This window comes from Oncorhynchus masou, chromosome 5 (assembly GCF_036934945.1).
Source record: "Oncorhynchus masou masou isolate Uvic2021 chromosome 5, UVic_Omas_1.1, whole genome shotgun sequence".
Taxonomy (NCBI): Eukaryota; Metazoa; Chordata; class Actinopteri; order Salmoniformes; family Salmonidae; genus Oncorhynchus; species Oncorhynchus masou.
In genome coordinates this window covers 31,221,198-31,247,943 of record NC_088216.1, presented here as the reverse complement: position 1 = coordinate 31,247,943, position 26,746 = coordinate 31,221,198, and the positions used below count along the sequence as shown (strand labels likewise).

At 42.1% G+C, this 26,746-nt stretch overlaps 1 protein-coding gene across 2 annotated transcripts in view; it reads left to right on the top strand.

The window, feature by feature from the left end:
* LOC135539417 (protein jagged-1b-like) overlaps positions 1-5,259 on the top strand; it is a 30,127-nt gene extending 24,868 nt beyond the window's left edge. Inside the window, exons 21-26 of one of the 2 annotated variants that reach the window (XM_064965292.1) lie at positions 262-375; positions 772-881; positions 1,026-1,259; positions 1,473-1,604; positions 1,831-1,981; positions 2,279-5,259. In XM_064965292.1, the coding sequence (XP_064821364.1) occupies positions 262-375; positions 772-881; positions 1,026-1,259; positions 1,473-1,604; positions 1,831-1,981; positions 2,279-2,817 (1,280 nt within the window). In that variant the 3' untranslated portion in view covers positions 2,818-5,259. Of the gene's footprint in view, positions 1-261; positions 376-771; positions 882-1,025; positions 1,260-1,472; positions 1,605-1,830; positions 1,982-2,275 lie in introns of both variants that reach the window. The other variant, XM_064965291.1, reaches the window with a different exon arrangement.
* Positions 5,260-26,746: the final 21,487 nt, after the last annotated feature.

Sequence of the window (26,746 nt, the reverse complement as noted above, 5' to 3'; positions counted from 1 at the left end):
ATATCTGTCGTTCTGCCCCTGAACAAGGCAGTCATTGACAATAAGAATTTGTTCTTAACTGACTTACCTAGGTAAATAAAAAATATATGTTTGTTTTTTGGTCTGTGGCTCTGGGAAATATCAGTCTAAGCAAAATGATACCAAGACATCACTCAGTCTGTTAGTCAGTAGGATAGATGGACCGATGCATATAGATTGATGAACAGATGAAGTGACAGAAATAGAGTAGTACCCTAACAGTTGCCAATCTTGTCCCATCAGACATCAACGAGTGCCAGTCGTCGCCCTGCGCGTTCGGCTCCACCTGCGTTGACGAGATCAACGGCTACCGCTGCCTGTGTCCACCAGGGAGGGCCGGCCCCAGATGCCAAGAAGGTAAGACCTCTACCCTTCATGTGTTCCTTTGGAGCATAGGCTCATACTGTCTTCAATAAATACATTTTCCATCATAATCATCCCTGTTGGATTCTGCCATGACAATGGACTGTATCTTAGTCAGTAACTTGGTCTGAGTTTTTGTTCCTTGTGCTATAGCTCTTTAGGTGCTGTTTACCTAACTATAAACAGGACATCAGATAAACAATGTATAAGTGCACGGTACAATAGCTTTATTACCATAAACATCACAAGAACCTAAGTCTTAACAAGAATCAATGTAGGTGTAAACAGTCAACCTGAATGAAACACAATACATCTATGATTTTGGGCATCTATAGCAAATGTTTCAGGTTCAATCTTGAGAGACTAAAATGGCCACCTCTTGCTTTGCAGTTACTGTGAGACCCTGTGTTGTCAACAGTCTAGTGGCTGTGGACGGGACCAAATGGGATGATGATTGCAACACCTGCCAGTGCCACAATGGGAAGGTCACCTGTACAAAGGTACGAAACCACAGGTTTTATGACAAGCTTTTTTTCTTTGTACCATATTAAATACCCATTGTGATGTGAGCTAACTATGCAATTAATGACCACAAATTATCACCATCACTGACCACAGTTAACCACATTCCTGTCTCCCTCCAGATCTGGTGCGGTCCCAAATCCTGCCGGGTCCACAGTAAAAGTCACAGCGATGGCGAGTGCCCAGTTGGTCAGACGTGTGTGCCCGTCAGGGACGAGCGCTGTTTCGTCAAGCCATGCCCCAGCCAGGGCGAGTGCTGGTCGGCCTCCCACAGTCTCCCGCCCCATGCGAAGTGCCACCCTGAGAGCAACTGTGCCAACGTCACCTTCACCTTCAACAAGGACACCATGCCACAGGTGAGTTGGTGCAAGCCACATCATAGAAACATTTTATTCAAACTTAAACTAGGAAGTCAATTTAACCAATGGCAAAACATTGTCACAGCCAGTTTGGCAGTATTTCTTATACCTTGGTGAGACTAGGAGCAGTATACAGTTTTGGATAAACTGTGATTTTGATACTTGTGAACTTATACATTGAACCTTTTGACCTCTCTCTGTGTGTGGCAGGGCTTGACTGTTGAGCACATCTGCGGTGAGCTGAGGAGTCTGTATGTGGTGAGGAACCTCTCGTCGGAGTACTCGGTGTCCATGACATGCGAGCCATCGGCCACCACCAACAACGAGATCAATGTAGCGATTGTAAGTACCTTTTTGGCTCAAATTTTGCCCTCAATTCCATGATTATCAAGAACAAGCAAATGGCCGTTTTGAAACAATAGTCATTTAGCAGACACTCATCCTAAGAATAACTACATTCGCACAAGGATGAATTTGTCCTGTTTCTCACAGTATACTCAATATTATTTTAATGCGATATGGAAGTTAGTTTACATTGTTATTTTACTTGTATTATTTATTTTTTTAGTCAACGGAGGACCCCAGACGAGGCAAGGCCCCTATCAAGGAGATCACGGACAAATTCATAGACCTGGTCAGCAAGCGAAACGGAAACAGCACTATCATCACAGCCATCGTTGAAGTCCGTGTCCAGAGGAGGCAGACCCACAACCCCAATGGTGAGAGCACAGGGCACAGGCAGTCATTTATTGTTTTTGCAAACACATTGACCTTCACCAGTGGTGGGATGGTTGTATGTACCTAGGTTTGAAAAATTCCTGAATGTTTTCCAGAAATACAGGTTGAAGGATTTGGGGAATTTTGCAGTTGAAAAGTGTTAATGGGAAGAGGGAGAATATCACATTGCTGCTGCTGTCAACTTCTGCTTAGAGTATAGTTTTTGATATCAGTCTCCCTCGTTTGTTCTAGTCTTCGATAACTGATGCCTTCCCTCCCTCCATTTCTCCTTCCAGCAGACTACTTGGTCCCCCTGCTGGTGTCCGTAGTCATCGTCATCTGGCTCCTGGCTGTGGCCTCTGCGTTTATCTGGTGCCTCAAGCGGCGCCGGAAGCCCAGCACCCACACGGGTGTTAGCACCCAGTCGACGTCCCCTGCGACGACCGCCGAAGACACCAACAACGCAGTCAACAACGTGCGTGAGCAGCTCAACCAGATCAAGAACCCCATCGATAAACACGGTCCGACCAACGGCCTACCCCCAGTTAAAGAACACCCCAACCACTATCACTACGAGGACAAGAACTCTCTTATCAACGCCAAAATTAGAACAAACAACTCCGACGTGGGTAGCCACCATTCGGATGACGAGGAGTCTGAGAAGAGGCTTCAGAAGGCTAGGTTCCCCAGGCAGACGCCGTATACTCTGGTGGACCGGGAGGAGCGGAGCCCACAGCCAATCGGCACGGCCGGCAAACACCCCAACTGGACTAACAAACAGGATAACAGAGACTTGGAGTCGACGCAGAGCTTAAACCGAATGGAATTCATTGTATAGCGCACAGCTTGGCGACCTTGGCCCGACCACTTCAACCGGTTTATCATTGTTGGAAGGTCAACTGAGGGGCGCTCCAAAGTTGTTGATACTGTTGTCATATTTTTGAATCAAAAAGTTGTGATTTACCCTTCACAAAGAAGACAAATTTCCATGTGTTTAATTTATGTTTCGACAAGCTGGCTTACACTGGCAATAATGGTTGGCTGTGGTTTGGCTGGATTTCCGGGTGCTGCGTTTGCTTGCAGTCTTTTGCAAAACCAGTTGACTTCGAGGCAGCACTTCTGTAAATAGAGATATCGATGTACGTGTAAGAACATCTCTACGTTGTTCGGTAAGCTGCTGTCGATGGCTTTTTGCAAGCTTTTTCCCGGTAGTATTGTGTACGATGAATATTAATGTGGGTTTAGCCTCGTAACTGGTTTTGTAGTTGTACGCGCTTCCGCATCACCATACCACAGCAACTAACAAAAAATATTATTTATTTTTGTTTGGGGCAGGTTGAGTCTGTCAGCAGTTGCTGCCGATATGAAGAATTTGTGTCAATGTAGAATGTTGTATAGATCTGTAAATATTTTTTTTTTTATTAATCATTGTTTATATTTGATTTATTAACTTAATAATCAAGAGCCTTAAAATATCATTCCTTTTATTTATATGCATTGTTTAGATTTGAAGGTTTGACAGCTTTGTAAGCTTCCAACTTCCTTATTTTTGAAAATATTGTTTCAATATATACAGTCGGGTCCAAAAGTATTTGGATATTGAATATTTTTGTTTTGTACTGTGGATTTGAAGGTTAAAGTGCAGATGGTCGGTCAGCTTTAATTTGAGGATATTTTCATCGATACATTTTCTTTTACATGGTCTCCCCATTTCAAGGAACCAAAAGCATTTGGACAAATCCACGTATGTGTATTAAAGTAGTTAAAAGTTTAGTATTTGATCTCTTATTCCTAGCATGCAATGACTACATCAAGGTTGTGACTCTACAAACTTGTTGGATGCGGTTACAGTTTGTTTTGTTTCAGGTTATTTTGTGCCCAATAGAATTGAGTGATAAGTAACGTCCCATGTGGCTCAGAGTATGGTGCTTGTAACGCCAGAGTTGTGGTTTCGATTCCCATGGATGGACCAGTATGAAAATGTATGCACTCACTACTGTAAGTCGCTCTGGTTAAGAACGTCTGCTAAATGAATTAAATGTTAATGTAATGTCATTTTGGAGTCACTTTTATTGTAAATAAGAATAGAATATGTTTCTGAACACTACATTAATGTGGATGCTACTATGATTACAGATAATCCTGAATGAATCGTGAATAATGATGAGTGAGAAAGTTGGAGGAACAAAGATCATACCCCAAGACATGCTGACCTTTCACCACTACTAATAATGGGAGAATAGCATCTTTCGGAAGGGTATGATGTTTATGCCTCAAACTTTCTCACTCAATTTTTCATGATTCATTCATGATTTTCTGTAATCATGGTAGCATCCACATTAATGGATGGAAACACCCTCAAATTAAAGCTGACAGTCTGTAATTTAACGTCAGTCATTGTATAATTTCAAATCTAAAGTGCCGGAGTACAGAACCAAAACATCAACAAAAAGTTTCACTGTCCAAATATCTTTGGACCTCCACTTTGTTTCATAAATGCCAAAAGTGTTCTTGAAAGAATAGTTTATTTTTTAACAATTTGGATGGGCATTTCTGTCCCCCAAAAAAACAAAACATGTTTTTGTACGATGTCTGTTTGAAACCATTTCTATGGTAGTTTTGCCAGGACTCTTTTGTAAGTACTTAAATGTAAGTGGGATGGCAGGGGAAAGGACTAAACATGGAGGATGATTTTGCTGCTGCAGGGTCATTTGAATCAACTAAATGTGGCAGACTCATTGCTTGCCAATTAAATACTTTTAAGGGAACAACTTTTTTTTTTTTTTTTTTAGCTTGACGTTTGCATGTACAGCATAAAATGTGTCAAGGACAGAAAAAATATATTCCTAGATACTCTGGGATATTATTTGCATATATATATGGTAATTCACTCTAATGAATGGTGGAATTGGTTTTGCGTGCCCTGGGTGGGTGGCGATTTCAATGGAATGTTCTGCAATGCGCAAACTCTGGTCACCGGGCCATGCAAAACGAACTCGACCAATGAGATACTTGAAGAGAGGAGGTCCAATAAGAACACTGTAGAACTGTCATGTGACACACAGCCTTTCTAGATCAGAGACCACAAGGCTGTAAACTTTTAATAGAATTTTTTTGTTTGCCCTTAAGATCATGATATAAGAGAAAGTATTTGTGTACATTTCACTTTAGTGCGTTACGAACTTGAGAATTATAGTATTTTGGGAGGGGGCAGTTGTTCCTGCAAGTCTTTGTTTTGTTTTGGAAAGTAATATTTATTAAAATATTTTGTACAAAAACCGATGAGTCTGTGTTTTCCATTGCTTTCTGAGGCAAAGGGTCTGTCTGGTGGCACAAGTCGGCGGGTGTAGACTCGACGACATGCCGGGTGAGCTGCATTTGCTGTTGAGTGTCAAACAATGACGACTTTGTCTGAGGCTCGACCATCCCTGTCCTCTCTCACACATGCACGAACAGTCTCAGCAGACCCGTGAGAGAGTTTAAAAGGCCTGTACACAGCCCTAACCTGCGTGGGAACAAGCCTGTCTTTCACCTAAATAAACAGCATGAGACACTTGCAAATGCATTTATAGAGGAATCACTCCAAATGGAAACAAACAAGCAAGCTTTTTCCTCCCACTTAACTTTGAGATTTGTCTCTACCTATTACGCTGTGGTTGAAAAATGGGAAAGTAGCAATTGTGTGTTTTTATTTAAGCAATAAGGCACAATGGGTTGTGGTATATGGCCAATACACCACGGCTAAGGGCTGTTTTTTGGCGCAATGCGGCGTGCCTGGACACAGCCATTAGCCGTGGTATATTGGCCATATACCGCAAACCCCCGAGGGGCCTTATTGCTATTATAAACTGGTTTCCAATGTAATTAGAGCGGAAACAAGAAACGTTTTGTCATATCCGTGGTATAAAGTCTGATATACCACAACTGTCAGCCAATCAGCATTCAGGGCTCGAAACAGAGTTTATAATTACACAAACTTTGTCTTTGTGAGGAGAGTGATAGCCTACTTTTCATACAAAACAGAGTCTGACACGAGTGAGTCTTCAGGATTTTGAGATTATTTGGGGTATGTTTTGTCTTTTCAAGATTGCAACCTCCCTGTTTTTATTATTTTGGGATGCAGAACTTCAGAATTTATAATTTCCAACTCTCAAACTGTCCTAAATGGCACGCTATTCCTTATATAGTGCACTAATGTTTGTATTGACTCTGTCTACTTAGTAGTGCACTTTAGGGAACAGGGTGCCTTTTGGGATGCACACTCCACCACTGTGGTCTCTCAGCTGACACCCAGCCAACGAATGCCAATTCCTCTCTTCCTGGTTTCTCAGCCAGTGGGAGACTCAGCAAAATGTGCTTTTATTGCCCCTGTCTCACTTTAAAGGGGTTGAGGTTTGTGGGTGGTTGGGTGTGTATCTATGTCTTTGTTTATGCATATGCGTGTTTGTGTCTTTATGCTGCTGGTGTATGTATGAACGGAAGCTCTATCAAAACATTCATGACACACCCTACCCGGTCTTGTCCTCGGTCCCTATAGTCCTGTATAAAACCCGAGACAACCCAATTGATCCCATGTCTGATATCGACATTGGGAAACCCATTTCATGGCTACAAGGTCATGAAATCAAAACCACTCTGTGTACTTTCCACAAGGTCTGTAGAAAGCGGATGTTTTGGTTTTCAGACAGATTTTCAGCCCACGTGGGGACTCTGCCCAGGTGACTTTTTATGCTTGCTACATTAGGTTACACCAGGGTTGGGTTTGTTTTGTTTGTTTTTTAACTGTGTAGAAATGAAAATGGACCTACAGTTTCTTGACTATGTCCAGCTTGCTAATAATCACCCAAATGAAAGCTAGACAGTCAGGTAGCATTGAAAAAATAAAATAATAATATGGATAGATTTTGACGAGGAAATATAACCAATTCTCAATGTGGCCCTTCGGACCTCATTGAAGACTGAATGCGCCCCCAGGGCAAAATGAGACATCCCTGCATTTACCGAGGTAAAGTAGGTTTGATATCAGACATTCAACAGACATTCGCCGTTAGCCTATTTAAACCGAATACCTTACTGTGAAATGCTTACTTACAAGCCCTTAACCAACAATGCAGTTTTAAGAAAAATAAGAGTTAAGAAAATGTTTTTACTAAATAATTTTCAGTAAAAAATAAAAGAGCAGCAATAAAATAATGAGGCTATATACAGGGGGTACCACTACCAAGTCAACGTGCAGGGGTACAGGTTAGTCGAGGGAATTGAGGTAATATGTACATGGACTATGCGTAGATACTAAACTGCGAGTAGCAGCAGCTTCAAAAAAGTGGAGGGGGGGGTGTCAATGCAAATAGTCCGGGTAGCCATTTGATTAGCTGTTCAGCAGTCTTATGGCTTGGGGGTAGAAGCTGTTAAGAAGCCATTTGGACCTAGACTTGGCACTCCAGTACCGCTTGCCGTGCGGTACCAGAGAGAACAGTATATGACTAGAGTGGCTAGAGTCTTTGATCATTTTTAGGGCCTTCCTCTGACACTGCCTGGTATAGAGGTCCTGAATGGCAGGAAGCTTGGCCCCAGTGATGTACTGGGCTGTACGCACTACCTTCTGTAGCGCCTTGCGTTGGAGGCCGAGCAGTTGCCATACCATGCGGTAATGCAGCTAGTCAGGATGCTCTCGATGGTTCAGCTTTATAACATTTTGAGGATCTGAGGACCCATGCCAAATCTTTTCAGTCTCCTGATGGGGAATAAGCATTGTCGTGCCCTCTTCGCGACTGTCTTGGTGTGTGTTTGGACCATGATAATTTGTTGGTGATGTGGAAGGAATTTGAGGAATTTGAAGCTCTCAAGCTGCTCTACCACAGCCCCGTCGATGAGAATGGGGGCGTGCTTGGCCCTCCTTTTTCTGTAGTCCACGATCATCTCCTTTGTCTTGATCACATTGAGGGAGAGGTTGTTTTCCTGGCTTATAGGCTGTCTCATCATTGTTGGTGAACAGGCCTACCACCATTGTGTCGTCAGCAAACTTAATGATGGTGTTGGCCATGCAGTCATGGGTGAACAGAGAGTATAGGAGGGGACTAAGCACACACCCCTGAAGGGCCCCCATGTTTGTTTGTTTTTTAATGTTTTTTTTGTGAATTTTACCCCCTTTTTCTCCCCAATTTCGTGGTATCCAATTGTTAGTAGCTACTATCTTGTCTCATCACTACAACTCCCGTACGGGCTCGGGAGAGACGAAGGTTGAAAGTCATGCGTCATGAATATTGACCTGTTTAAAGGCTACGGCGAGCATGATCACACAGTTGTCCTGAACAGCTGGTGCGCTCATGCATGCTTCAGTGTTGCTTGCCTCGAAGCGTGCATAGAAGTCATTTAGCTTGTCTGGTAGGCTTGTGTCACTTGGCAGCTCGCAGATGGGCTTCCCTTTGTAGTCCGTAGTAGTTTGCAAACCCTGCCACATCCAACGGGCATCAGAGCTGGTGTAGTAAGATTGAATCTTAGTCCTGTATTTACGTTTTGCCTGTTTGATGGTTCATCAGAGGGCACAGCAGGCTTTCTTATAAGCATCCGGTTTAGAGTCCCGCTCCTTGAAAGCGGCAGCTCTAACCTTTAGCTCAGTGCGGATGTTGCCTGTAATCCATGGCTTCTGGTTGGGGTATGTACGTACGGTCACTGTGGGGACCACGTCATCGATGCACTTATTGATGAAGCCGGCAACTGATGTGGTATACTCCTCAATGCCATCGGATGAGTCTCGGAACATATTCCAGTCTGTGCTAGCAAAACAGTCCTTTAGCTTAGCATCTGCATCTTCTGACCACTTCCGTATTGAGCAAGTCACTGGTACTTCCTGCTTAAATTTTTGCTTGTAAGCAGGAATCAGGAGGATAGAATTATGGTCAGATTTGCCAAAATGAGGGCGAGGGAGAGCTTTGTACCCATCTCTGTGTGGAGTAAAGGTGGTCTAGAGTTGTTTTTTTCCCTCTTGTTGCACATGTAACATGCTGGTAGAAATGAGGTTAAATGTATTTGTTTTTCTGCATTAAATTCCCCGGCCACTAGGTGCCCCGCCTCCGGGTGAGCATTTTCTTGTTTGCTTATGGCTTTATTCTGCTCATTGAGTGCGGTCAAAGTGCCAGCATCAGTTTGTGGTGGTAAATAGACAGCTATGAAAAATATAGATGAAAACTCTCTTGGTAAATAGTGTGGTCTCCAGTTTATCATGAGATGAATGTCTCAGTAGGTAGGTTTCCATTCAATTGGCAACACATTTTCATGCAAACATTCTAAAATCTGCATAACGAAAATGTGCAAATTTTGTGTTTCCACCAAACGGACTAGTTACATATAACAATCAGTGCGTGATAACGTAGTGCACACAAAATGTACTTTATCGCTTAAGTTTATCGCTTAAGTTTTCATGTACCAAATAAAAATCTAAAGTTCAATGTGTTTCCATCGCATTTTCAACTCTACGGATAGTTTTGTAACGAAAACTGTTAAATAGCGTTAAATAGCAAATGTGCCTATTCTGGGCTTGGTACGTGCGCTCTAGGCAACAGTTTACATATACAGGTAGTCTACATGATGAGATTATTATGGATTAGAGTGATACTTTTTTGGGGGGTCAAAAGTCAGTCAAGCATTGATCATCAAGTCAAGAGAGATGAGCATCAAGATCACCATGCACTTTCACTTTCACCAATCTGTAGCCTAATAAACTGCATGGTTTCCCGAGTCATAGTGGGAGGCCCACACAACATATCATTGTGTGACTCCAACTTTACTTCTCTATGATGGTTATTATATCAATATTTGCACATAAAGGAGTTTCCAGACACAAAAAGATTCTACCATGTCGAGCAAAGGAATTATCTGTCGGCATTTATGAAATTGCACTGAAACTTTTTGCTTCCATTACAGCTGTCTGATTTTTTTAGTTTAAATGGTATGTATGACTTTACTCACATAACTGTGGATGGAAATGTGGTTAGTGATGTGGTTAATTTAATATACATTTTTTATTAATCTTTTAACTGCAATAACTTTCTTATTGATTGTTACAAAAACCTAAAATAAAATTTAAATGATGAGCAAACGCCTGGCCTACTTTTACAACCTTTGGTTTGCATAAACAGTTAAGTGTTGATTTGATAAAAAATAATCAAATCATATCAAATACATCTAAATCTCTTATCCTCAATCCATTTTTCATGGCTTGTCAAAGAAACATCAAAACAAGTGCAAATTATTGTAAAAATGTCCAGCCTACTTTTACAACCTTTATTTGAGAAATGCATTTAAATCTCTTGTTTGCAAAAAAAGCATAAATTGTCATAGAAATATCAAAACAAGTGGTTTCATAGAAATAATCAAATCATGTAAAATTGCCTCTAAATCTCTTATCTGCAAAAAAAATGTAATGGATTGTCAAAGAAGCATCAAAAATAAATTCAAATTATTCAAACCCTCAATGGAACTGACACACGTAATCATCTGCCTCAAAGCAATTGCACTTTCACGCCAGCGAACTAAAACATTGGCTTGTGAATGATCCTTTGTAGTAATCAGATGAATGGAAATTGTTGTCAATGTTTAAATAGGCTAATGGTGAAAGTCAGCTGAATGTCTGGTCTGTTTTACCTCGGTGGGTTACTGTTTGTGAGGAGCAAATGCTGTTGTGGCTGTATTACCAACCTGGTCTCAGAGCATTTCGTATTATTCTGTATGTAAATCCGAGACCCTCATTTAGTATGATACAATACAAAATGTAAACTATGTAATCATTTGTGGATGTCCATCACCCATTTCATATGATATGTAACAAATGACAATTTTGATTATAGGTTACGAAATTGCGAAACATACAATGTCACGAATTGTCAAACATACTATATGTAATGTAAATAAAGGTGAAATTAAAAATATATATTTTCTTATGAATTTGCTAAATGTATGATGTATTACGAATTCTAGATGGGTGGCGAGATGGATAACGTTAGCTAGCTGGCAAAAGTTAGCTTGGTGAAGGGTTAGGGTTAAGTTTGGGAGTTAGGTTAAAGGGTTAAGGTTAGGGGAAGGGTTAGCTAAAAGGGTTAAGGTTAGGGGAAGGGTTAGCTGAAAGAGTTCAGGTCAGGGATGGTTAGCTAACATGTAAATTGGAAAAAAGTTGTAAGTAGTTGAAAAGTTGCTAATTAGCTGAAATGCTAAAGTTGTCCTTGATGAGATTTGAACTCACAACCTTTGAGTTATATGCTTAACCCTGACCAATCACACTACTTTAGTTTTTTGTCTTATGTAACCATACCTCACCTAACATATCATACTAATTTAAGAGGTCCCGATTTGATTTCACTATGTTACGTCTAGTCTATGAGACCAGGCTGATATTACAATACTTTAATTGTCACAGAAACCTGATTCTAGTATACTCAATTACAAGAGCAACGCTGTTAAGATGCTCGACATGGCTGGCTTGATGATAAATTAGCTCCTTACATTTTGATTAGGACATCAAACTAAGTCGCTTCTTCTTAGCATTGCTTTGGCTGAGAAAAGAGTGGGTTTGAAGTTGTTGAAGGAAAATGCCTACTCAAAAAGATACACACACACACAAAAACCGCGCCCCTCATAGAGCAGTCTGTGTTATGAAAACACAGTTGTGTGCATGGATTCATGTGCACAAGTATGTGTGCACTCTTGTGCGTGTGTGGCCGTACATACTGTATGACTCAATCTGGGACAGAGTGTGTGGGAACTGCAGGAGTCGGAGAGAGGAAAGACTCATGATGTCAACTCTCCCTCAGGCTAGAACTCACCCAGAAAGAGAGGGATGGAGAAAGAGAAGAGAGAGAAGAGAGGGAGGGAGTCATAAGCAGCAGACAATGACCATTCTCGCTGCCAACAACTGCTTTCAAAGCTTCTGTCTTCCACTTAGCATTTTAAACGTGATTTCACATGGTTTTACAAACACGCCCCATATATTTTTGTAAGCGAGCATCTCTTTTCTTTGTTGGATGAATGAAGCTTGGATGTTGTGGTGTTATATTATGGTTTTGTTATGGTAAAATGTAATGTTATGATGACTTGACTGACCTACATTTCGAAGTGTGGTATTACTGGACTGTATCTCACAGTGAGGTATAAATATCTCTGAAATTGATTACTGAAATGTAATTAAAGCTCACTAAACAAATCAGTAGTAACAATTTCAAACCTGCAAAGGTATCCAAAACAGTATCAAAACAAAGGGTATGTCAGCAAAACACCACTTGAAAATTGCCCCACAGTGTTGTTGAATGATAAGTATTGTAATTAAGATAAATACTTAATTATAAACTGAGTGGTTTGAGCCCTGAATGGTGATTGGCTGACAGCTGTGGAATATCAGACCATGTATCACAGGTAGGAAAAAAACATTTATTTTTAATGAACTAATTACATTGGTAACCAGTTTATAATAGCAATAAGTCACATCGGGGCTTTGTGATATATGGCAATATACCACGGATAAGGGCTGTGTCCAGGCACTCCGTGTCATGTCGTGTCGTGCATAAGAAATGCCATTAGACGTGGTATATTGGCCATATATCACACCACCTAGGGCCTTATTGCTTAAATATACTTATTTTCATGTAGTGAATTAGACCATTTTAATATGATTCGGTTGTATGATTCAGATTATAAAACCTGTTCTAAAAGTTTCATTTTCTACTGGATGTGAAATCAAAGGACATTTCAAAAAAAACTATGAAAGAGTATATGTCATCACCGTAGCACGTATTACAGCTAAATCAACAGAAAGAAAGGGAAAATACATCAGGCAGTCATGGCTCATAAGGTTTCTTTCAAGTGAAAATGAGAGCTTTGGTTAAGGAGATGAGAACCTACACGCAACATCAAAGCTATAGACTTCCGAGAATATCTTAAATGTTTGTTTTTAACGTATTATACATCTAGGGGGCCAGTAAATCTACAGTATACAGACTCAGATTAAGTTTAGTCCTGGACTTTCAGAGGAGAATCTCCACTGCTTTTTCAGAGCAGTATTTGTCTTAATCTGGTTTCCAGGAAACCAGCAGATATTGCAATGAGCAAGATGCAAGACTTTGCTCCCACACAGTCACACACAGTATCTGCGCATGTACACGGGTTCTCTTCTCGATTTTAGAACATGGTAGCCACACGGGCAGTGGTGAGGGAAAAAAATCCCGAAATTAAAGATAACTTAATAGAAAATGACTGAAGTAAAATATAAATAAAATAGTGAGGTACAGATACCCCCCAAAAAACTACTAAAATATTTTTTTAATTATTTTTTTATTTCACCTTTATTTAACCAGGTAGGCTAGTTGAGAACAAGTTCTCATTTGCAACTGCGACCTGGCCAAGATAAAGCATAGCAGTGTGAACAGACAGCAACACAGAGTTACACATGGAGTAAACAATAAACAAGTCAATAACACAGTAGAAAAAAAGAGTCTATATACATTGTGTGCAAAAGGCATGAGGAGGTAGGCAAATAATTACAATTTTGCAGATTAACACTAAAGTGATAACTGATCAGATGGTCATGTACAGGTAGAGATATTGGTGTGCAAAAGAGCAGAAAAGTAAATAAATAAAAACAGTATGGGGATGCTGTAGGTAAAATTGGGTGGGCTTTTTACCGATAGACTATGTACTGCTGCAGCGATCGGTTAGCTGCTCAGATAGCAGATGTTTGAAGTTGGTGAGGGAGATAAAAGTCTCCAACTTCAGCAATTTTTGCAATTCGTTCCATTCACAGGCAGCAGAGAACCGGAACGAAAGGCGGCCAAATGAGGTGTTGGCTTTAGGGATGATCAGTGAGATACAACTGCTGGAGCGCGTGCTATGGGTGGGTGTTGCCATTGTGACCAGTGAACTGAGATAAGGCGGAGCTTTACCTAGCATGGACTTGTAGATGACCTGGAACCAGTGGATCTGGCGACGAATATGTAGCGAGGGCCAGCCGACTAGAGCATACAAGTCGCAGTGGTGGGTGGTATAAGGTGCTTTAGTGACAAAACGGATGGCACTGTGATCCACTGCATCCAGTTTGCTGAGTAGAGTGTTGGAAGCTATTTTGTAGATGACGTCGCCGAAGTCGAGGACCGGTAGGATAGTCAGTTTTACTGGGGTAAGTTTGGCGGCGTGAGTGAAGCAGGCTTTGTTGCGGAATAGAAAGCCAACTCTAGATTTGATTTTCGATTGGAGATGTTTGATATGAGTCTGGAAGGAGAGTTTACAGTCTAGCCAGACACCTAGGTACTTATAAATGTCCACATATTCAAGGTCGGAACCATCCAAAGTGGTGATACTAGTCAGGCGTGCGGGTGCAGGCAGCGAATGGTTGAAAAGCATGCATTTGGTTTTACTAGCGTTTAAGAGCAGTTGGAGGCCACGGAAAGAGTGTTGTATGGCATTGAAGCTTGTTTGGAGGTTAGATAGCACAGTGTCCAAGGACGGGCCGGAAGTATATAGAATGGTGTTGTCTGCGTAGAGGTGGATCAGGGAATCGCCTGCAGCAAGAGCAACATCATTGATATATACAGAGAAAAGAGTCGGCCCGAGAATTGAACCCTGTGGCACCCCCATAGAGACTGCCAGAGGACCGGACAGCATGCCCTCCGATTTGACACACTGCACTCTGTCTGCAAAGTAGTTGGTGAACCAGGCAAGGCAGTCATCAGAAAAACCAGATGCACTCCACAACATTTGTATAATTTCCGCCAGTCGTTTTGAAAGTGGTGTTCACGAACCAAAACGGGTCACCATTTTTTGTGAACTATGTCATCCAATTGCGTACTACATCATCCATCTCATGTGATATGTTACGAATTTTGCAATTTGTACGATATAATATGAATTTTCCAATATGTGTGATATGTTACAAATCCAAATTGTGTGAATTTGTTGTGCTTAAGATTCCGGATTGCATCTTTAAGTAGTACTTTAAAGTATTTTTTACTGAAGTACTTTACACCACGGGACCAAAACAGCAGAGAAGTTGAGCCTTGAGCTTTAACGCTCCTTGTTGTTGCGGAAATTGACCCACTATGCTGTTACCTTCTGCATCTACGTCATATCGCTGACTCTACCTTTAAATGTGCCTGACATTTAAATAGTCAGTCATTTAGTTAGTTCCTATCTAAATGAGTTAAATGTCTTATTTGTGATTCCTATAGCTTTCTGTAGCTGTGTGATGCCTGTTGTTGTTTGCCATTAACATGTTTGTGGGGGGCAATATCAGCAACATGTGGAATAATAACCTGCTATTAGAGTCTCTGGCGACTATATACCTGCCATAGGTGGATAAGTCAAGTCTTGTCTTGGGTCATTGATTGAGTGTTTTTTTCTAATTTGAGAGACTTTGAGAGGTTCTGGACCGGTTCCGACTGACTGATTTTGTCGCTCTGTAAATGTTGTAGGGTGCCGTGACTTTTAGTGCCAAAAAAGCCCAATCTGTCTGCTCTCCACTCTCACTCTCTCAGTGGAAATGACTTGATGTGTCAGGTTCCAGACGTCACATTTGCATAGGGTGTGATGTGTCATTTTCGGGCCTTTCCACACAAGGAACTATTTCCTGTGCCTGTGAAACTCAGCTGTCCTTGGAATAGTGCGTATTAAACGGGAGAGTCTAGCAGATGCATGAAACAATAGTAGTTTTATCTCGTTGGGATGTTCTCAGCCGGATTTAGAGCTCTCAACATGGGGGAAAAAAAGGAAACAATTGAATAGAATTGAAATAAGACCACTTTCTCTTGGTCCCAGACAAATGGGTCTGGACAAATTTGAATAGTGTCTCTGCACCATTTAACTCGCCTGTACCCCTGCACACTGGCTCGATACCCATGCCCCCTGTATATAGCCTTGTTATTGTTATTCTTGTTGTGTTACGTTTTATTTTAGTCTACTTGGTAAATTTTTTATTCTTCTTGAACTGCACTGTTGGTTATGGGCTTGTAAGTAAAAATTTCACAGTAAAATCTACACTTGTTGTATTCTTCTCATTTGACAAATAAAGTTTGATTTGATTTGTTTAGGAGAAAATTCTCTGTCTTCAGTTATATGGAATAGTGATAATATTGTATTGTAATTTAGTATGATCATGTTTATTTTACAGTTATAAGGTGACATCTTATAGTAAATTGTTTATAATTGTATTGTTGCTGTAGAAAGCATTTCAGTCATTTCAAGCCCTATTGCTCACTTTTGTTAAATATCTTTTTTTTTTAAAGATTTTAAATATTGTATGATTATTCATATTTTTTTTTTAAATATTTTTACCATGTCCTCAACAATGAGTACACTTCAGCACTTAAACACTTAAATGTATAACTATGTTTACCAGAAAGGTGAGTTCCTGACCTTTCTAAAACTATGTAACATTACCAGTTATTGTTTATGGCCATCTTATGAAAAAGTATTATGTTTGAGTATGTCCATTTAAGTGAAAATCTACATATTGCCCTATCATTCAAGAGGTAACCTCTGACCTGCATGATGCCACTCCTTCTTTCACGGTCTCAATTAATATTTTGGCAAGTCCTCTCTCCTCACCAACTCCTCAACCATATTGGAGGAGAAGGTCCAAGGACCCTCCCCTTGAAACTTCTCCTCCAATATGTTTTGAGAAGGAGTTGAGGACAGAGAATGTGACACATTGAGGAAAGATTAATTGAGAGGAGACAGTTTCACCTTAGAGTTACCTTGCATTCAGTGCATTCAGAAAGTGTTCATACCCCTTGACTTATTCCGCATTGTGTTGTGTTACAGCCTGAATTCAAAATTCATTTAAAAAAAAATTCACCCATCTACACACAAATACCCCTTAATGACAAAGTGAAAACATGTTTTTAGAAATGTTGCAAATTTATCAAAAATTAAATAAAGAAATATACATAAGTATTCACACTCCTGAGTCAATACTTTGTGAAAGCATCTTTGGCAGCAATAACAGTTGTGAGTCTTTCTGGGTAAGTCTCTAAGAGCTTTCCATACCTGGATTGTGCAACATTTGCCCATTATTCTTTTCAAAATTCTTCAAGCTCTCTCAAATTGGTTGTTGATCATTGCTAGACAACCATGTTCAGGTCTTTACCATAGATTTTCAAGTAGATTTAAGTCAAAACTGTAACTTAGCCACAAGATTTGGTATTTTATGTTATTGTCCTGCTGAAAGGTGAATCTCCCAGTGTCTTGTGGAAAGCAGACTGAACCAGGTTTTCCTCTAGGATTTTGCCTGTGCTTAGCTTGTTAAAGCTATGAGTATTTATAACGTCTTAAAACTGTGTTTATAAAACCGTTAACATTCCTGTAACACTTAACTTAAAAGGATCATTGAACTAAAACGCATCACCACAGTTTTTGCTCTGCAGTAAACATGCTCTATCTTGAAAATGTGACTGATGACATGCACACTTTGGAATAATGAACAAAAAACAAAACTATTGTTTCTGAGTGAACTATCCCTTTAAAGCCTGCAGGTGAAATGTGTTATGATACATTATAATGTAGAGTTATAATTGCCATGAAGATGTATGACCCCCTTATAAGGTCTGATAACCATCCCATAATTAAACTTCTTATTATGTAAACATCCTGACACGGAACTTGGTGATGGAACACTTTTTCTCAAAACCCCTATCCAATGAAAGCTAACCACACAGGTTGCTAAGCCACAGGGAATCCTGGTACAAACATAGATTTTGAGACCGCACCCTGTTCAAGGTGATAATTGACCGTACGTCAATTATCACCCCCCTGCAGGAGGAAGACTCTAGGGAACGTTAGAGGAGTGTATTAGCAACGTTAGCAATGCGTTGAATGAAAACGTAACCTCGGAATGGGTGGAGGTATTTCAAATCAAATTTTCAAATCAAATCAAATTTATTTATATAGCCCTTCGTACATCAGCTGATATCTCAAAGTGCTGTACAGAAACCCAGCCTAAAACCCCAAACAGCAAGCAATGCAGGTGTAGAAGCACGGTGGCTAGGAAAAACTCCCTAGAAAAGCCAAAACCTAGGAAGAAACCTAGAGAGGAACCAGGCTATGTGGGGTGGCCAGTCCTCTTCTGGCTGTGCCGGGTAGAGATTATAACAGAACATGGCCAAGATGTTCAAATGTTCATAAATGACCAGCATGGTCGAATAATAATAAGGCAGAACAGTTGAAACTGGAGCAGCAGCACGGCCAGGTGGACTGGGGACAGCAAGGAGTCATCATGTCAAGTAGTCCTGGGGCATGGTCCTAGGGCCGCGGTTCAGTTGAAACTGGAGCAGCAGCACGGCCAGGTGGACTGGGGACAGCAAGGAGTCATCATGTCAGGTAGTCCTGGGGCATGGTCCTAGGGCTCAGGTCCTCCGAGAGAGAGAAGGAGAGAATTAGAGAACGCACACTTAGATTCACACAGGACACCGAATTGGACAGGAGAAGTACTCCAGATATAACAAACTGACCCCAGCCCCCGACACATAAACTACTGCAGCATAAATACTGAAGGCTGAGACAGGAGGGGTCAGGAGACACTGTGGCCCCACCCGAGGACACCCCCGGACAGGGCCAAACAGGAAGGATATAACCCCACCCACTATGCCAAAGCACAGCCCCCACACCACTGGAGGGATATCTTCAACCACCAACTTACCATCCTGAGACAAAGCTGAGTATAGCCCGCAAAGATCTCCGCCACGGCACAACCCAAGGGGGGGCGCCAACCCAGACAGGATGACCACATCAGTGAATCAACCCACTCAGGTGACGCACCCCCTCAGGGACGGCATGAGAGAGCCCCAGCAAGCCAGTGACTCAGCCCCTGTAATAGGGTTAGAGGCAGAGAATCCCAGTGGAAAGAGGGGAACCGGCCAGGCAGAGACAGCAAGGGTGGTTCGTTGCTCCAGAGCCTTTCCGTTCACCTTCCCACTCCTGGGCCAGACTACACTCAATCATATGACCCACTGAAGAGATGAGTCTTCAGTAAAGACTTAAAGGTTGAGACCGAGTTTGCGTCTCTGACATGGGTAGGCAGACCGTTCCATAAAAATGGAGCTCTATAGGAGAAAGCCCTGCCTCCAGCTGTTTGCTTAGAAATTCTAGGGACAATTAGGAGGCCTGCGTCTTGTGACCGTAGCGTACGTGTAGGTATGTACGGCAGGACCAAATCAGAGAGATAGGTAGGAGCAAGCCCATGCAATGCTTTGTAGGTTAGCAGTAAAACCTTGAAATCAGCCCTTGCTTTGACAGGAAGCCAGTGTAGGGAGGCTAGCACTGGAGTAATATGATCAAATTTTTTGGTTCTAGTCAGGATTCTAGCAGCCGTATTTAGCACTAACTGAAGTTTATTTAGTGCTTTATCCGGGTAGCCGGAAAGTAGAGCATTGCAGTAGTCTAACCTAGAAGTGACAAAAGCATGGATTAATTTTTCTGCATCATTTTTGGACAGAAAGTTTCTGATTTTTGCAATGTTACGTAGATGGAAAAAGCTGTCCTTGAAATGGTCTTGATATGTTCTTCAAAAGAGAGATCAGGGTCCAGAGTAACGCCGAGGTCCTTCACAGTTTTATTTGAGATGACTGTACAACCATTAAGATTAATTGTCAGATTCAACAGAAGATCTCTTTGTTTCTTGGGACCTAGAACAAGCATCTCTGTTTTATCCGAGTTTAAAAGTAGAAAGTTTGCTGCCATCCACTTCCTTATGTCTGAAACACATGCTTCTAGCGAGGGCAATTTTGGGGCTTCACCATGTTTCATTGAAATGTACAGCTGTGTATCATCCGCATAGCAGTGAAAGTTAACATTATGTTTTCGAATAACATCCCCAAGAGGTAAAATATATAGTGAAAACAACAGCGGTCCTAAAACGGAACCTTGAGGAACACCGAAATTTACAGTTGATTTGTCAGAGGACAAACCATCCACAGAGACAAACTGATATCTTTCCGACAGATAAGATCTAAACCAGGCCAGAACTTGACCGTGTAGACCAATTTGGGTTTCCAATCTCTCCAAAAGAATGTGGTGATCGATGGTATCAAAAGCAGCACTAAGGTCTAGGAGCACGAGGACAGATGCAGAGCCTCGGTCCGATGCCATTAAAATGTCATTTACCACCTTCACAAGTGCCGTCTCAGTGCTATGATGGGGTCTAAAACCAGACTGAAGCATTTCATATACATTGTTTGTCTTCAGGAAGGCAGTGAGTTGCTGAGCAACAGCCTTTTCTAAGATTTTTGAGAGGAATGGAAGATTCGATATAGGCCGATAGTTTTTTATATTTTCTGGGTCAAGGTTTGGCTTTTTCAAGAGAGGCTTTATTACTGCCACTTTTAGTGAGTTTGGTACACATCCGGTGGATAGAGAGCCGTTTATTATGTTCAACATAGGAGGGCCAAGCACAGGAAGCAGCTCTTTCAGTAGTTTAGTTGGAATAGGGTCCAGTAAGCAGCTTGAAGGTTTAGAGGCCATGATTATTTTCATCATTGTGTCAAGAGATATAGTACTAAAACACTTGAGCGTCTCTCTTGATCCTAGGTCCACGCAGAGTTGTGCAGACTCAGGACAACTGAGCTTTGAAGGAATACGCAGATTTAAGGAGGAGTCTGTAATTTGCTTTCTAATAATCATAATTTTTTCCTCAAAGAAGTTCATGAATTTATCACTGCTAAAGTGAAAGTCATCCTCTCTTGGGGAATGCTGCTTTTTAGTTAGCTTTGCGACCGTATCAAAAAGGAATTTTGGATTGTTCTTATTGTCCTCAATTAAGTTAGAAAAATAGGATGATCGAGCAGCAGTAAGGGCTCTTCGGTACTGCACGGTACTGTCTTTCCAAGCTAGACGGAAGACTTCCAGTTTGGTGTGGCGCCATTTCCGTTCCAATTTTCTGGAAGCTTGCTTCAGAGCTCGGGTATTTTCTGTGTACCAGGGAGCTAGTTTCTTATGAGAAATGTTTTTAGTTTTTAGGGGTGCAACTGCATCTAGGGTATTGCGCAAGGTTAAATTGAGTTCCTCAGTTAGGTGGTTAACTGATTTTTGTCCTCTGGTGTCATTGGGTAGACAGAGGGAATCTGGAAGGACATCAAGGAATCTTTGTGTTGTCTGTGAATTTATAGCACGACTTTTGATGTTCCTTGGTTGGGGTCTGAGCAGATTATTTGTTGCAATTGCAAACGTAATAAAATGGTGGTCCGATAGTCCTGGATTATGAGGAAAAACATTAAGATCCACAACATTTATTCCATGGGACAAAACTAGGTCCAGCGTATGACTGTGACAGTGAGTGGGTCCAGAGACATGTTGGACAAAACCCACTGAGTCGATGATGGCTCCGAAAGCCTTTTGGAGTGGGTCTGTGGACTTTTCCATGTGAATATTAAAGTCACCAAAGATTAGAATATTATCTGCTATGACTACAAGGTCCGATAGGAATTCAGGGAACTCAGTGAGGAACGCTGTATATGACCCAGGAGGCCTGTAAACAGTAGCTATAAAAAGTGATTGAGTAGGCTGCATAGATTTCATGACTAGAAGCTCAAAAGACGAAAACGTCATTTTTTTTTTGTAAATTGAAATTTGCTATCGTAAATGTTAGCAACACCTCCGCCTTTGCGGGATGCACGGGGATATGGTCACTAGTGTAGCCAGGAGGTGAGGCCTCATTTAACACAGTAAATTCATCAGGCTTAAGCCATGTTTCAGTCAGGCCAATCACATCAAGATTATGATCAGTGATTAGTTCATTGACTATAATTGCCTTTGAAGTAAGGGATCTAACATTAAGTAGCCCTATTTTGAGATGTGAGGTATCATGATCTCTTTCAATAATGACAGGAATGGAGGTGGTCTTTATCCTAGTGAGATTGCTAAGGCGAACACCGCCATGTTTAGTTTTGCGCAACCTAGGTCGAGGCACAGACACGGTCTCAATGGTGATAGCTGAGCTGACTACACTGACTATGCTAGTGGCAGACTCCACTATGCTGGCAGGCTGGCTAACAGCCTGCTGCCTGGCCTGCACCCTATTTCATTAGTCTAGGCGTAAGAAGGCGTATTTCAAATTAGTCTAGGCGTAAGAAGACTACAACAGAAATAAGTCTTTGTGTTTTATCCTCAATCATTTTGATGCATTTTTGCTTCCTGCTGGAGCAGTGTTATATACACTCAGTGGCCAGTTTATTAGGTACACTCATCTAGTACCGGGTCGGACCCCGTTTGCCTCCAGAACAGCAGGAATTACTCTGGGAATGGATTCTACAAGGTTTGGCGTTTAAACGTTACTCAATTGGTATCAAGGGACCTAATGTGTGCCAGGAAAACATTCCCCACACCATTACACCACCAGCCTGTACCGTTGACACCAGGCAGGATGGGCCCAAGTCCTGACTCTGCCATCGTCATGACGCAATAGGAACCGTGATTCGGACCAGGCAATGTTTTTCCACTCCTCAATTGTCCAGTGTTGATGATCACGTGCCCAAAGGAGCCACTTCTTCTTGTTTTTAGCTGATAGGAATGGAACCCGGTGAGGTGGTCTGCTGCAATAGCCCATCCGTGACAAGGACTGATGAGTGGTGCGTTCCAGGATGCCGTTCTGCACACCACTGTTGCACTGCGCCGTTGTTTGCCTGTTATCTTGCACGATTCTTGCCATTCTCCTTCGACCTCTCATCAAAGCGCTGTTCTCGCCCACAGGACTGCCTCTGACTGGATATTTTTTTTTTTATCTCAACATTCTCTGTAAACTCTAGACCCTGTTGTGCATGAAAACCCATGGAGGCGGGCCGTTTCTGAGATACTGGAACCGGCGCGCCTGGCACCGACGTCTATATTTTTAATTGTCAAATAAATCGAATCAAAAGTCTCTGAGAATCCTAAATAATGAATCATTCCCAAGTCATTTCGAGTCCTTTTTCCCCCGAGAACAGTGCCCGTCAGGTGTGGCAGGATTCGGGATGTCATCATCTGCATCTATTACTTCCATTTAAGGAGCTCCTGGGGCTTTACTGGAAGAAGATCACACACACACACTGACACACACTGACACACACTGACACACCCAACCACGTCTGCAGTCTCAGACACCCACCTACACACGCCTTAGTTGGACACATACACACAGACAATTAGACAAACATGCAAGTGCACGCACACATTTCGAGACATACACACACACAATTTCCCATATATCCGTCATGGCACAGCTGTTAGTATAATGCTTTACCTGCCATTACAAGTATATGGGTGTAACCTGTGTGAGCAGACAAAAGGCTGGGAACCTATCTGAGATACGTTTCTCTGTTTGGTTGCTAGAAATATAATATACACAGAATAATGTAAGATTCATTTACCTTATCTAACCCCAACAGGTATAATTCACAATGATACAATCATAATGCATTATAAGACTTGTCATAAGCACGTATGAACAACTTTACCGTGCCGATAAGGAGTAGCAGATAGTGTAGCATATAACACTATGGACTGGTTTCCCAGACACAGATTAAGCCTGCCAGAGAACCTGAGGGGGGCCGAAACTGTGGACATTTGAAAAGAGATCTTAAAACACACCTTTGTAGCTTTGCATTCCCTTAGCGTGCTCTTTAGTCATTCAGTTTTTATTGTTATTCTTTTCTTTTTTCCCTCTTTTGTTTGTTGTGTAGTAAATATTTCAGTGTTCATTTTCAGTGTTTTTATTAGTTTTTTTCGTTTGATTCGTTTTTCTGTGAAGCACATTGTGTTGCATTCCATGTCTGAAATGTGCTGTATAAACAAAGCTTGATTTGATTTAGTCCCTGACTAAAAAAGGGTGCTCATTGGCTAATCTCCAGTGAAAGTTGGGCTTGAACTGCAAATGTAAAGTCCCGAGATGAACTGGAATCATGCATTGATGCCAGCAGGATATTTGCACGTAAATTCAAGTAACAGTCCTTGTCTTTATCCCAACTTCCCAAGTCAAAGATTCCACTCCTAACAACTACCATATGTCGCTCGCTGTACTCTGGACCTGTCCAGTTGTGTGGTCCGTCACTCTAAAATGAAAGGACCAACCTGCTAGTTGAGTCACCCAAACCAGGTTCATACAAGTTTGTGTGTGTGTCTGCCTGACTGTTGTGTTTGTTTGTGTGTGTGTGTGTGTGTGTGTGTGTGTGTGTGTGTGTGTGTGTGTGTGTGTGTGTGTGTGTGTGTGTGTGTGTGTGTGTGTGTGTGTGTGTGTGTGTGTGTGTGTGTGTGTGTACGTGTGTGTGTGTGTGTGTGTGTGTGTGTGTGTGTGTGTGTGTGTGTGTGTGTGTGTGTGTGTGTGTGTGTGTGTGTGTGTGTGTGTGTGTGTGTGTGTGTGTGTGTGTGTGTGTGTGTGTGTGTGTGTGTGTGTGTGTGTGTGTGTGTGTGTGTGTGTGTGTGTGTGTGTGTGTGTGTACGTGTGTGTGTGTGTGTACGTGTGTGTGTGTGTGTGTACGTGTATGTGTATCTGCTTGCCAGCCTGCCTGACTAGGTGCTGCTGAGTGAAAACGGCTCAAAACTATTGCTTTCTACTGCACTTTCTCTACTCTGGTAGAGTCTGGTTGTATGTAAACAGTATGGTGTGACACCACCGGGCACTTCTGTGGTCGTCTGTCCAGGGTCCTCGGGGCCGCTAAACCTGGAGCTAAGTCTCGCAGAATTCTGGGAAACGTAGTTGGTGTGGCCACCAAGCCACTGCATGCATAATATAGCCCAGTCATCATACTATACTCATAAGCAGTGTTGACATTTAACTGCAATAAAAACGTTGAAGCATGCTAAGAATTTGTGGTACTGAGTTTAGTCGTGGGAGGGATATGTTCAGTTTACATACTATAAGCAGCTTTTATGAAGACTTGGATGCATATGCTTTTAATTTTCTCTCGCAAAACAGCTCAAGGGGGGCGTTCTCCCAGGGAGCCATACAAGCTAGAACCACCACTGCATGGCATGGTATGACATGACATGGTTTGGTTTGGTCTGAGGTATTGTGTGGTAAAGTATGGTTCAGCTTTGCTGTCTCTGAACACGAGGTAAAAATAACTTGAATAGGAGGTATCCATTTCCCTTCTCTGACTACCCCAACAGCTATGCTAGATCCCCCTGCTACAGGGAATGATTACTTCTGGAAGTGGGGTGGTTTGTGTGTGTCTGAGTGTGTGTGGGTTTGGGTAGGTTTGTGTGTGTGTGTGTGTGTGTGTGTGTGTGTGTGTGTGTGTGTGTGTGTGTGTGTGTGTGTGTGTGTGTGTGTGTGTGTGTGTGTGTGTGTGTGTGTGTGTGTGTGTGTGTGTGTGTGTGTGTGTGTGTGTGTGTGTGTGCGTGCGTGCGTGCGTGTGTGTGCATGAGTGGGTGCAAAGTAAACACTTGTGTGAGTGTGTGTCTGGTGGCATTTTGTAAACATGACTCTATCCAAACATCTCCAGGTCATGGTGCTGGGGCGAGTCCCAATGCTGGGCAGTGTGGAAATGAGTTAAATGACCTTGGGGAACCACGGTAGAGGAGGGGGAGGAGGCTAAAGTGATTCAAAGCCAATACTTTTGACCATTAGCAGCAAAAGCAGTATTGTCACGGTGGAGTTGCTCTTTCCTCGATTTCCACGCTCCGCTCTCTCCCTCCCCGCATTTTGAAATCTAATCCTCTGGCAAGACCTGAAGAGCCTGTCGATATCGAATTATCCAAATTGGAAAATGTGCTCCGATTCTTACGGAACGTTAGTGCTCCAACTGCGTGAGACTAATATCTTCATCTGATTTGAATTGAGAGAAGAATTTGTTCAGGGGGGGGGGGGGTGCATACTTGAATGTCATTAGCTTGTTTTGTGTGTTTTTCTTTCTTTTCGACCAAAGAAAATGAACTCGCTCATGTTGTTGCTGTTGCACTAGGGATCAAGAGCTGTGTTTGCAATTGACATGGAGGGCTTTCAATATGAGCCTTAGATTAAAAAGAAAGAGCAAATGTAAGAGGGCACTGAAATTTCTGGTACTTATGTACTTCTTCAGTTGTTTTATCACCTATTTCACATTAGCTCTATAAACACTTCCTCACTTTAATACTTTAACACTTGAACCCTTACATTCAACTCTGCAAACCTCTCTCTCTCTCTCTTTCTCTCTGTCTATTGTAAACCTATCGAGGACCGCTTGTTATTTTCCACCAGGGGTTCCAGCCAAGGGAATGGCTTAAGCCCTCACAAGACTGCCAAGCTGGGAGTCAGCAGTGCCGCACCGTGCTGTGCTGAATACTGGGGCTGCTCTGAGGGAAAAGCCGTCTCCCACGGATATTAGTGACCATTCATCCAGGAGCCTGGGAAAGTGGCTGCGAGTCGTGCCTCTATCAGGGACCAGCCGAGGGCCCTGGCAGGTGTTCCACTCCCCAGTCCCAAGCAGTGATCCCCCACCCCCACCCCCCATTGGCACCTGGTGACTAGTCCCAAGCCTTAGGCGCTGGTCAGTCAGATGATCAATCCCTGCAAAGGATGGTTAGGTCAGGTGTTGCTATCTGGTCTTGTTAAAAAGTATTTTTTTTTGCAAGGTAGTTGGCCAAGTAGCTCACCAGGGTTGTATTCATGAGTTTGCACGGTAGCAAAACAGTTTGCAGTAAAAAACAAAACAAGATTTTCTTATTGGACAAATGTAGGTAGGTCCCTCACTGTTTCAGCCAATTGGTTCCTTGAGGTTTTTTTGCCGCTTTTGTCCTTTCAAACATGAGGACACACTCTTTTCACGCCATTTCGCCCGGTGGCCCGT